At 33.3% G+C, this 13,308-nt stretch overlaps 1 protein-coding gene across 1 annotated transcript; it reads left to right on the forward strand.

Moving 5' to 3' along the window:
• The first annotated feature begins 206 nt into the window (after positions 1–206).
• Positions 207–12,765, forward strand: LOC111054035 (myosin regulatory light chain 2). The gene is given in 6 exon segments (XM_039419683.1): positions 207–366; positions 7,108–7,320; positions 8,538–8,576; positions 8,578–8,725; positions 10,050–10,122; positions 12,313–12,765. Coding segments are annotated over 6 exon segments (642 nt in total). The 5' UTR covers positions 207–348; the 3' UTR covers positions 12,464–12,765.
• The last annotated feature ends 543 nt before the right edge of the window (positions 12,766–13,308 follow it).

Raw genomic sequence — 13,308 nt, forward strand, 5'->3', positions numbered from 1 at the left:
AGTCCAATTCAAACACACACTTCCACTTAAATACGTTCTGTATAGTTCAACTATTGGTGCATTGGTTAGAATTTGAAAAAAAATCATGATTCATGAACAAATCTACAGTGAAACTACTGTATATTAATATTTATGATGTATGAATTCAGAAGACATGGTGAGTGAACTTCAACAAATTCAGACTGTTCAAACTTTCAGAGTACCCTAGTCCAATTCAAACACACACTTCCACTTAAATACGTTCTGTAGTATAGTTCAACTATTGGTGCATTGGTTAGAATTTGAAAAAAAATCATGATTCATGAACAAATCTACAGTGAAACTACTGTATATTAATATTTATGATGTATGAATTCAGAAGACATGGTGAGTGAACTTCAACAAATTCAGACTGTTCAAACTTTCAGAGTACCCTAGTCCAATTCAAACACACACTTCCACTTAAATACGTTCTGTATAGTTCAACTATTGGTGCATTGGTTAGAATTTGAAAAAAAATCATGATCAATGAACAAATCTACAGTGAAACTATATTAATATTTATGATGTATGAATTCAGGGCTACTTTCATTTATTTTTATAACCTGACGATGGTATGATCACCGGAACTAGTAGTTACATTACAATTTGTTACTAATAATTCAAACACACACCTCCACTTAAATACGTTCTGTATAGTTCAACTATTGGTGCATTGGTTAGAATTTGAAAAAAAAAATCATGATCAATGAACAAATCTACAGTGAAACTATATTAATATTTATGATGTATGAATTCAGGGCTACTTCCATTTATTTTTATAACCTGACGATGGTGTGATCACCGAAACTAGTAGCTACATTACAATTTGTATTCTTATTTTTTAATATTTTATCAATTTTAAAAGGGTACTATAATTCTTATAATAGGCTATTTATGAAGAATACCGATAACTGTTGGTGGATTATTGGTGGTTAGAATTCAAAATAAATAATGATTCATGAATAACTCTACAGTGGAACTATAATATTATCAATTATGAATAAAATTAACTATTATGAATAAATGATGAATTCATTGAGATGGTTGTTGGTGTTGTTTGAACAATTCAATATTGTACTTACACAAAGACACAAATCTAAATGACACACACAGTGATAGTATTAACACACACTCCCACTATCTAAATAGTTTGAAAAAATACATTGGACTATTGTAGTTGGTGAAGTAATAACACAAACTATTTCACTACCGTATCTAAAAAGTTTTTAAAAATAAAACATTTAAACACGGTAGGTATTGTAGTTGCTTGAACGGTTCAATTGAGCTTCAAGGAACATACCTGAATGATAGTGACCATGATCACACTATCACTATTTCCATTGTTGATTATTATCACAAATTATATTGATTCATACCAGAGAAAATATATGAATAGGTCATTTAATTGATCTACATAAAAATGGGTTTTGATTGACCAATAAACTCTGCACCACCAACTTGATAATGATAAATGTGTGATAACTTACTGTAGACAACTTAATAGTGATAATGATAAATCATGAGGGGAGGCTAGAATAAACGTTGTGAGTTTGAATTATGTACTTTCTTTTTCAAGTTTGACAGTTTATTGTTCTTCAAAAATCTGATTTGAAAAATGTTGTTTGAATTTGTTAGTTTTAGTGTTGATGAACAGGAGTGATATGTGTGTGTGCGATATTTGAAATTGAGTCAATAGAAAGTATAGAAAATAATTCATTTGTTGGAGCATTTATTTTATATTTTATGGATGAAGGTCCTTATTAGCTTATTACCGTACTCCTCCTCTGATTAAAGTTTCCGGTTTGGGGTTGATCTACTATTGAAGTTGCTTTCCATGACGAAACACTATATAATAACTTTGTTGAAGTTCTGCCACTGTGTTACTAGTAAATATTTGAAAAAACACTTACTTTTGATTGGAGTCTTAGTAAGTAAGTAAAAGTAAGTGTTTTTTCAAATATCTACTAGTAACACAGTGTCAGAACTTCAACAAAGTGATCTACTATGTTATTTTAAATCAATTCGGTCCCGACTACCTAAAAAGTAGTCGTCTTCTCTCATCATCGTCTCTCTCACTCATTATCCACGCACAAGCCTTAAGAGCTTATGTGGGCATCACCTTCAGTAAAAAAAATCAAAGAGCAACTCCCTTTTACATGGAATCAAGAATCGTTGTAAAGAAAAATTTAACTTTTTATTTCCAAAATAGAATTTTTTAAATAAAATACCGCATACATATATTAAGTGAGAATATTTGACGTTTTTTTAGATGTAGTGCTAAATGAATCGACGAAAGCGATTAAATTGCAAAATTCGGAACTTAAGTGTTATAATGTAGATAAAACATGATTGTGGAGAGTTGTTAGGCTACATGATAAATAGGAAGAGTATTTTTATAATATTCTCTATACTGGTACCGTACATCTTATTCTCTCTTGAATTAAAAATGTCTACAGTATAAAAATCAATAATATTCCTTCATGACAAAATTCATGTACAGTAGGCCTATTTTTAATAAAATAATTTATCAAATGATGAAGTGAAGGTAGGTTCCTTGCATGTATGGCAAAATTTAATTTAAAAATGTATCTCTTGTGACCTATAAATTGATGTCATGAAAATAGTCATGAAAATACTCAGTCACTAATAACATAGAGATAGAGAAACAATAGCATAAGTTACGCTATTGTTTCTCTATGCTAATAATCAGTTGATTTCACATCATGTTGATAGAAATGATAGATGCACAAAAATAATTTTGAACCAGTATCTTTGGGAATATTTCCATCAATTATATTTACTGTAGGTATAGATATTGATACCCGAGCCTATTTTACATCAGCTACTATAATTATTGCAGTCCCCACTGGAATTAAAATTTTCAGCTGAATCGCAACGATTTACGGTTCCAAAATGAACTTTTCCCCTCAAATAATTTGATCATTAGGATTCATTTTACTTTTCACTATTAAGAATGAGGCAACTCTCGGGATTCTAATAAATTTATGATTTTATTCATCCTGTGATTAGTTTGCATCCATAAAAGACTGTACAATGTAGTTTTGGGTGGTAAATTAAATCAATTTGAATAATTCGGATTTCAACTTGAACTTACTACAACTTGGAAAATAAATAAATAGGGTTCAAGTAAAAATAAGAGTTGGAAAAAATGATAGTGCTATTGTAAAAATAGTTTTAAATTGATAATTTAATATAAAATAATAGAATGTAACAATAATTACAAATTAAATACAATAATACTTAAAAATGAGAATTAAACTTCGCTAATCCAAAAGTGGATTTTCTAAGAAAATTAAACTTGCTAGTCATGGGTATAATATGAGGGTAAGCTGGAATTCAGAATTCATCTCTATAAAATAATATACTTTTATACTCTACTTTTATATTAATTTACTACTTTTATACTCTATACGTTTATACTAAACGCCTCGCTTTAAACCAATTCTGACAGTTTAAACCCAAACAGTTGAAACGTTGAATGAATTTTCAACTGAAGTATGTCTTTTTCGAAATGCTCTTGCACGATCAGAACTGCATACTATACCTACTAAAGTACGGTATACTTCTCCTCTAGGTTTAAATAGTTGTAGAATGGTTATCAAAATATTATCCAAAGCACTGACAAAGTATCTAGTAAGGTATGGAGTGGGTACGCAGGGGTGCCCGCAACCCCAAGCCCGAAAAATATCCTCAGTCGTTATATTAAACACTGCTGACCTTTTTTGGGACACCCCAAAAATGGATTTTAATCTCCTCCTCCCCCTAAATAAATTCAAGGACACACAATCTGCGTCCTCGCCTACCCTGAGGTACCGTACGGAACTTACAGTCAAATAGTAGAGCGAAATGATGACTCAAATTTAAATTTAAACTTTTGAGATTATCTGAGTCTAAATTATTAGTTTACACTCTGTTAGTATTAAGCTGGGTTTACACCAAAGTTATTAAGAAAATGTTAAAATAACTTCATCCTTATAGATTCTATTAGATTGAACATAACTTATCATACACATGATGATCATATGTGTTTGTCAAGTTCCGTTCAATCTAATAGAATCTATAAGGATTAAGTTATTTCAACATTTTACTAATAACTTTGGTGTAAACTCAGCTTTAATCATTGATAATTACGATGATCATTTTTGTAATGGGGTAATCCGGAACAATTTTGGCAAACGCACATAGTACGTTACATAATGACATGTTTTGAGTAACGCAATTTATTTAGGGCAACACAGTGAGCTGGATTTTGTTTGTGAATTTTTTGAAGCTGTGAGAGACGTTTATTTCAGGCCTGGCTCTCTGCCAGTTTGAAACCCATCTCAGAGCCAGTTTTGGTCTTCGCTCTTTCAGCTCATAGTCCAGCCGTTTTAAATTTAGCCACCCGCTCACAATTGCTGAGAGAAACCACTGAAAGAATCGTTAACGCTTCAGAAGAAAAGAAAAGCGAAACTCGTATCCACTTATTCAAATTTGAACTTCACCAAAATGTTAACGATATCTACATAATGAATAGTCTTCCATTCAATATTAATTACTCTTGCTCAAAGTATATTATAGAAAAATTATTTATTGGATATAATTGGAGCAAAATTCATTTCCACTTGTTCAAATTTAAACTGCATCAAAATGTTAACGATATCTACATTATGAATGATAATAATAATAATGGTTTTTGTTCATATGCATGTGTTCATAGCATGAATGCTTCATTAAATTAATATTAAATCTCCTAGATAATTCCAGAGTAATCTTTAGGAAAATTATAATATATTGAATAAAATAGAATACATTATAAATGCTTTATCAAATTAATACTAGTAGTTCTGTGAACAGTAGACCTCACGCAGTATTCTCATCCACAAGTACCTGATTGAAACTATAGACCTTATGAAAATACAGCAATAGACTGGCTTCTCCACACATCTGTGTAATCACTTGTCAGCTGATTTATGATGAATAATTCTATAGTCTAATTTTTTCTCCAATATTGGCGTATGAAGGAGGCTCCTTTTCCTTTAATATTATCCTTGAAATGCTAAATTTCCAAAAACCTTGTATATACGTCGACGCGCAATTTAAAAAGGAACATACCTGTCAAATTTCATGAAAATCTATTACCGCGTTTCGCCGTAAATGCGCAACATGAAAACATATAAACATTTAAACATTAAGAGAAATGCCAAACCGTCGACTTGAATCTTAGACCTCACTTCGCTCGGTCAATTAAATCTCCTAGATAATTCCAAAGTAAGTAGTCTTTAGGAAAATTATTTATTGAATAAAATAGAAGAGAAATTCATTCCCACTTATTCAAATTTGAACTATTTCAAAATGTTAACGATAAATTATGAATACTTCGTTCAATATTCATTACCCTAGCTCATTTCAAAATAATCCTTATAGGGAAATTATTTTTTGTTAAAATAGTGCAAATCTCAAATAATTAGTACTATTTAGCAGTTTCTGAGAGTCAGAAGATACCGGTACTATGTAGGCACTTTGAAAAATTTAGGCCTACTCTGCTATTGAGACATAACTGTACAGAAAGTAGGTAGTTAGAATGGGCGAAGGTTTAAATATACAGAGTGTTTATAAATAATATCCGGGCTGGCAAATAATTATTGGATAGTGGCGCTTTTTGAATTTCTTTCTAGCTGTTCAACCTGTTGTCAATATTTATTTATTTATGAAAATATGGAAGCATACATACAGGATTTTTCCCAAAAATTGCTTACATAACAATATATTATAATAATTCATTATACATAGTAATGTTGAAACATGTTGTGATTAAATAGTTCAAAAAGGGTACTGAGATTTTTCTTTTTCTTTCTATTTTTACATAGTAAGAGTACAAAAAAATTAAGAATATTACAAATAAAATTGAATTCCAGTAAAAATTGAATACTACTGTAGAGCTACACCACACCACAACAGATGCAATGAGTGATGAATTTATATTATTTTTATACTAAAGAAAAATTTATATAAAATACTGAAAATATATAGAATACAAAGTACAGCACTACAAGTATATCACCACAGCAATAAATTCAAGTAAACGACAAAAAACTTTATATATATATACTGACAAATCACAAATACAAACTGTAAATAACCTTTGGACTGTTTATTTTAAATCAAGGTTAAAGCAGTTTTGGGCGGCGGATGCCTGTTGTTTACACCTATATTGTATCCTATTGTCCGTAAATGAGTAAATAAATACTGAAGTTATTTGTAAAGTAAATATCAAATCATAGAATATGATATGCATACTCAAATGTATTAGAAAACACGATAATGTAAGGAAAATAAATTAAATGATTATTACAAAAATAAAACTTGCTGATACATATAAATCTATAGCATCTAACAAATTTTCAAATATTTCCAAGGTAGAAAAATTACTAAGTGAAAATGGGGAAAATGATAGAAAAAGAAATAAACAAATAAAAATACTACTGTTAATATCAGTGAGTACTAATAATTATGCTCTTGAGGACTAGCGCAAAAATAGATTCAATAAACATACAATACTGACTCAACAGAAAAGTGCCACACCAACAGTCCCAACACTCCCAGAAGTTGTCTACAATCTTTTGCAGTAGCAGAAGTCTTCCTGGTGGTTTAGAACATTTAAATTAGGAATGTATTTTAATATTGGAGTAATTATGTTAGAGAATTCCACTCTTAGCGCACTCCGCTTATTAGCACTTACTTTGGAGTTCATGATAATGTCTCTGCTGCTGTATTTTTTTTTCTTGTGTGAATAAAGATTATTTGAATTATACAGTTTTTCAATTGGGCATATGCGACTGACCAATTAAAAATCCTGGATAACTTTAAACGGACCTTACCAGTTAAGTTATCTTAACAGATTTACTATAACCCTATTTTAAAAACCATCTCAATTGAAAAACATTATAATAACTTTAATTGTAGCTTGATTCAATCCTCTGTATTACTTTGAACTCAGTAACACACCTCCGTTTAAACTGGCACACCCTGCAAACTGTACTTTTTTGTTTGAATGTGGTACACAAATGTTTTTGTCTGTGACAGGCGGATAAGGAGAAGAAGAAGAAGAAGAAGGTAAAGGAAGAGGCACCAGCTGATGCGGCGCCCGCCGCCCCTGAACCCGCCCCCGCCCCCGTAGAGGAGGCTCCCGCCCCCGTCAAGAGGCCGAGCTCCAAGGGATCCAAGAAGGCTGTCAAGCGATCTGGCAGCAATGTCTTTTCCATGTTCTCACAGGGACAGATCGCCGAGTTCAAGGAAGTAAGTAACCCTATATCAAAATATTAAAGATCACTTTTTGAAACTTGATTAAATTACGATATAATATTTAAATTGAAGATTAATATTAAAGCATATACTGTACAACAGAAAAGTGCAACAAACAACGCGTTTCATTCAATATATCCCATGGTATAGGGCGTTTATGTTGCAAATTTAAATGCCGATTGTCCTAGCGATTCTTTTTCGTGAAGCTATGTGACGCTGGTAGTCTCTCATACTGTGCCGTTCTTACACTCTCAAATCGAATCAAATAAAATATTTTTTATTTTCATCAACAAACAGTAACGTCAATGATCAACGGCTTCGATCAACAATCGACAACGTCAATGTAAAATAGAGCTAAGCTAAGAAAATTACACATTTAAATTTGTGTACATCTCCCCCTGCCAAAACAGTAATAATAGACAGCAGTCGACAGTCAAGAATAGTATAATAGTATATACACTATAGCTACCGGTATACACTATCCTTGGTCGACAGTAATCGGCTTTTTGTAACATAAACAACCTATACCATGAGATATCTCTTTATGTTATCTTCTCTCTATGGTAGTGTCAAGCTAATAGACCGAAGGAAACAGTAATGTAATGTAACATAATCTTCAATTATATACATTAATTGAACTCCTAACATCCACAATGTAACTTTTCTGTTACATCAATCAAATATTGAACAGTGATGCATTGCTCCATCTACAATTTAACGTCTAAGATCTACAATTTAAGTTTTCTTCGCTTACATACAATAGTGTACGGTAGGTGCCACAATCGTTCTATAAAACTTAATCCTGTTTCCTTGGAAGTACTATTCCTTGGTATTTGATGGATTGTTCCACATATGTGGAACCTATGAAACTTGTTGTAGTAGTCCATTTTTCCCGTCCTATCTGAGGATATTTCTGTTACATCAATAGACCGAATAAAACAGTAATGTAAAGCATACTTTTTGATGAATTCTGATGGATTGTTCCACATAATGTGTTGGAACCTATGCAATCCATTTTTACTTTCCTTGCCCTATAACCACAGGTAAGGAAAATATTGCTTTCCGAAAAAAATTAAGGTATCCCTATTTCTAAATTTCTACACGTTTCAAGGTCCCCAGAGTCCAAAAAAGTGTTTTTTCTATCTGAGAATATATTTTCTGTTACATCATTTGACCGAATGAAACAGTAATGCATGCTTTGTTGATTGCAGGGCTTCTCTGTGATGGACTTTGACAAGGACGGCATCCTGGGGCAAGAACGACCTTCGCCAGACCTTTGACAAGATCGGCAAAATCGCCAACGACAAGGAGTTGGACGACATGCTTGCCGAGGCGCCCGGTCCAATCAACTTCACGCAGCTGTTGACCCTCTTCGCCGCCAGAATGCAGCAGTCTGGAGGTTAGCTTACACTGACTATGAAGTGATTATAAAGTCTCTGTATAACAAACTGATTGGGTTGACGCCTGAAAAACGTCTAAGGGCGTGACCACACAAGCGTTTCTTCGAGTCGGCAGGGCAGGATTCTCTCTGATTGGTTGATCCCGATCTTCGATTGATTCATCTTCTCGAATCAGCTGATTCCCAATCGCTGAACGCCAATCAGTCAATCGCAGAGCTTCCTGTCTTGCCGACTCGTCTGAAAAACGCCTGAAAAAACGGTCGTGTGGCCTCGCCCAAAAGCCGGCCACTGACGATCGTTCCAACAAGACAACCAACCCTCCATCCTGAATGACCTATGATTGGCTGATTCTCAACAACAGCTGATTGACATTCTAGGGAGCGGGTTGGCTTGTTGTAACTCTAGTCATTCGCCAGCTTAAAAAAATACTTAATATATGCTGTGATTTACTCAAATTGAATGTAGGTAGGCTAATTTCCACCTCAATAACACGAAATAGGAATGAGAATATAATTAATTTCCGATTGGAAAGGGAAGAAAAGGTTCCATTTTTGCTATTGACAATGATAAATACCCGAATTTCAGTTCCAGTGGCCTAAAGACAGTATTTTCTGTTTTGTATCATTCTAATTGGTTCAAATGATACCCTGCAGATTATAGACAATGGATATAATCACTTCTGCATCACAAGATTTGATACAAAACTTTCCAGTTTTTGTCATATATGTCCCAGAATAAAGACCTTAAATATTACGATGAAAATTCATTATACTGGTAGTGTATCACACTATCAGAAATAAAATTACTATGATCGTAGTAACTATACAGGCCTATACTTCCCAATGGTTTTTTTGATGTACACATGCAATATCAGCACTTAGGTGCACAACATACCTGACAATATTTATGCCTGTGAAAATGTTCAATGCTTTGCCTACAAATGTAGGAGATTAAGAGAACATAATTGATAAAAACGTTTTACTGATTACGGAATACTCATGTATTCAATTGAACACTTTTTCAAATTGGATTTCAGTAATAATTATTGATTCTTTGACATTGTTATAACATGTATGTTGTTCTTGATCATAAATGTTTCGATTTGATTTGGTTTGAGTTGGTTCGTTAGGGTAGATGTTTTGGAATTGAGCATAAAAATTGTGGAACATTTGAGCAATAATGGATACAATACTTTTTGGACTTTCCTTTCTATGTTTTGTGGGACCTAGTTTAACAATAAAACTCCTGACCAAATATGGACCCAAAATGTTGAAATGTGAGGAATATTTCACAAAATAATGAGATTATTTTGTTGATTGACAGGTTCTGATGAGGACGAAGTCATCATTGCCGCTTTCAAGACCTTTGACAAGGACGGTGTCATTGATGGAAACAAGTGAGTGTCAATTGCAACTCTAAACTCCTTGAATCAACTATTAATAACTTAATCTATCAATGCGAGTTACAACTTCTTAACTACAACGTTTTGTAAAATACAAAAATCTGAATTCCAATTGATAAACAATGATGGAAAACAGAACACTTGGTTGGAATTTTCAAATAGAAGCTTCTAATTGGCATCTCCAAGTCCATAACAATACCATGGATACCTGAATGGCCACTTTCTCATAAATTCAAAACATAGTGAAGCGGCGAAGGTAGAGTGTATCAGAGAGTGTTTAAATAATTCATTTAAATGTTTCCACTTCCTCTACCTTCTACCCTACCTTCGCCGCTCCGATATGTCCTGTCACATTTGCATAAGTGCACTTTTTATCTCTCAGCTTCCTTCTACCATAGAGAAACAATAGCATAAGTAGATATCCCATGGTATAGGGCGGCGTTTATGTCGCAACTTTTACTGTTATCTCAAGCCGATAGTTCATGTAATTATTTCCTGTGAAGCTGTGTGACACTGTTAGTCTCTCAAATTGTGCCGTTCATACACTCTCACCCCAACAAAAAAGTAAAACTCGACAGTTATCGGCTTGAGATAACAGTAAAAGTTGCGACATGAACGCCCTTTACCATGGGATATCTACTTACGCTATTGTTTCTCTATGCTTCTACTTCTACCCTACTTTCGCCGCTCCAATATGTTCAACACATTTGCACAATTCAATCACTCTCAGCTAGGTACCTTCTCTGATACACTTGACCTTCGCCACTCTTATATGTTTTGCATCTTGACTTGAACAAACAAAGGTATAGAAATGATGACTTGCATGAGACTCCGATTCTCCATGTGGAGTTTGGAACCATAACCTGATATATACCTAGACTTAATTCAATAAATGGACAAAAAGTTTCAGTATCTAACTTCAGGAATCAAAGTACTTGAGACTATTAATTAATCTATTGTATTTGGTTTTCCAATTTTTTCAAAGCTAAGAGTACCATTCTTATTCATCTATTCAAAATGATACTATTCAGAACCTGTTTATCAATTATGCTAACTAGAATTTACTACATAAATTAATATGCTGCAGCATCCAAATACCCGAACCTCTATAAACTATTTAGCAATATTCAATCATTTCAGGTTGGAAGGTGATGGTCTCGGAGGAGTTCAATTGATTAACATAAAACACAATTCAGTTTCACGTTTCAGGCTCGTGTTTTAAATCATCATCTGTCCAGACAGTGATGAGTGCTGGAAGATTAAGCCGACCCTCGCTCCCCCACGCGCAAGCACACACGCCCGGCCTACCTGCGCCATTGATATACTATGTATACTACTTAGTATACAGGTAGGCAGACCGTCCCTTTACTCATACACACAAGAGGAGACTGCGCTTGTGTGTGTGAGTAGTAGGAGGGTCGGCTTAATCTTCCAGCGCTCATCACAGTCTGGACAGAGTATAATCATAGAGAAACAATAGCATTAGTAGATAGCCCATGGTATAGGGCGTTTATGTCGCAATTTTTACTGTTATCTCAAGCTGATAGTCCACGTAGTTCTTTCCTGTGAAGCTTTTTGACGCTGGTAGTCTCTCATATTGTGCCGTTCATACACTCTTACCCGGTCAAAACAGTAAAAATCGACAATAATCGACAGTAATCTGCTTGAAATAACAGTAAAAATTGCGACATAAACGCCCTATACCATGGGATATCTACTTACGCTATTGTTTCTCTATGGTATAATCCACTAGTGAGTCGCCAGATAGATAGATAGATAGATAGATAGATTTTATTTTACAATTGTTACTAGGCTTGTCGCCTATGGTAACATGGTTACAAAATTACAGTTTTACAAATTCTTACAAAAAAAAAAAAAATACAAATTCTTAAATGATAACACAGCTACATAACATAAATTATTCTATTACATTCTCATAATAATAAGAGATATGATAATACATAGATAATAATTCTATATAACTCTAAAAAAAAAAAAAAAAAAAAGAGAGAGCAACCATTGGCGGTCGTGTGCAATTCAAGAGTTGGTACACCAATGAAATAACAGGATCAATGAAACAAGAATAAAACAATTTTCAATTCAAGCTAATAAGTTTAGTAATAGAATCAAGTGGATGTAATTAGCTTATTATTGAGGATGTTGATTGTTGATTGTATTTATCAGCCTGAGGCACGCCCTGATGACCTGGGGAGACAAGTTCACCAAGAAGGAAGTCGATGAGGCTTTCGACAACATGGTGATTGACAAGAAGGGTATGATTGACACCGAATCCCTCATCCAGATGCTCATTGGTGGAGGTGACGATGAGGAATAGATCAATCACCAATCATCGCTTCCATCCCAATCTCGTCCTGCCATCCAGACGAGTCAACAACTCAACATCATTCTTATATCTATAATCATAACATCTATATCACAGTTGAAAGTAATAACTATTCCTAAACCTACTATACATCTTATTTATTGTTATCATTATTTAACTAGATGATTGCATCTCTAGAGACCAGCAACATTTCCATCTTTGTAACTTGAAAGAATAATATTTTAGATCATTTTTATTTCTCGAGTTTTTTTCACTGTGACCAAGCAATAAAGACGTAACAACTTCTTTAGTTAGATGTGTAATTTTATTTGAAGCCTACAACTGCACCTGAACAGAAATTCACGTTATAAGTCAGCTCCTGATTAGTATTGGTGTTGCTGTCCTTGTCTGTCATTAGACAAAGTAGATAGCTCTATCCTTTCCTAGCTCCGCAACGTTGCCAGATTGTTTCTGGTTCTTGTAGAAATATATTCAATCCCAATATCATGAAAACTCATTATTAAACAAATATTGAAAAACATATTTCATATGTTGATGAATATAATGAAGGGAATTTATTATTATTATTATTATTAACAAGAATCAACAATTCATAATATAATATCGGATATACTGGGAATGCTATCTACTTCACAAAAGCAGTAGTAACACGGAGAATCGGCATCGCTGTTGTCCTATCTTTTCCTCTGACTTTATAACGTGAACCTCACTTTTGTTTCTAATTTATAATATTAAGGGCCGTTTGCACAGTGACAGTTTAAACTGAATTTAATTTTAAACTGGATTAAATCCGTATCAAGTGTAGTTTGTTATAATGTGATTCATTTTGAGTTTAA

Source organism: Nilaparvata lugens, chromosome 1 (assembly GCF_014356525.2).
Source record: "Nilaparvata lugens isolate BPH chromosome 1, ASM1435652v1, whole genome shotgun sequence".
Classification (NCBI taxonomy): domain Eukaryota; kingdom Metazoa; phylum Arthropoda; class Insecta; order Hemiptera; family Delphacidae; genus Nilaparvata; species Nilaparvata lugens.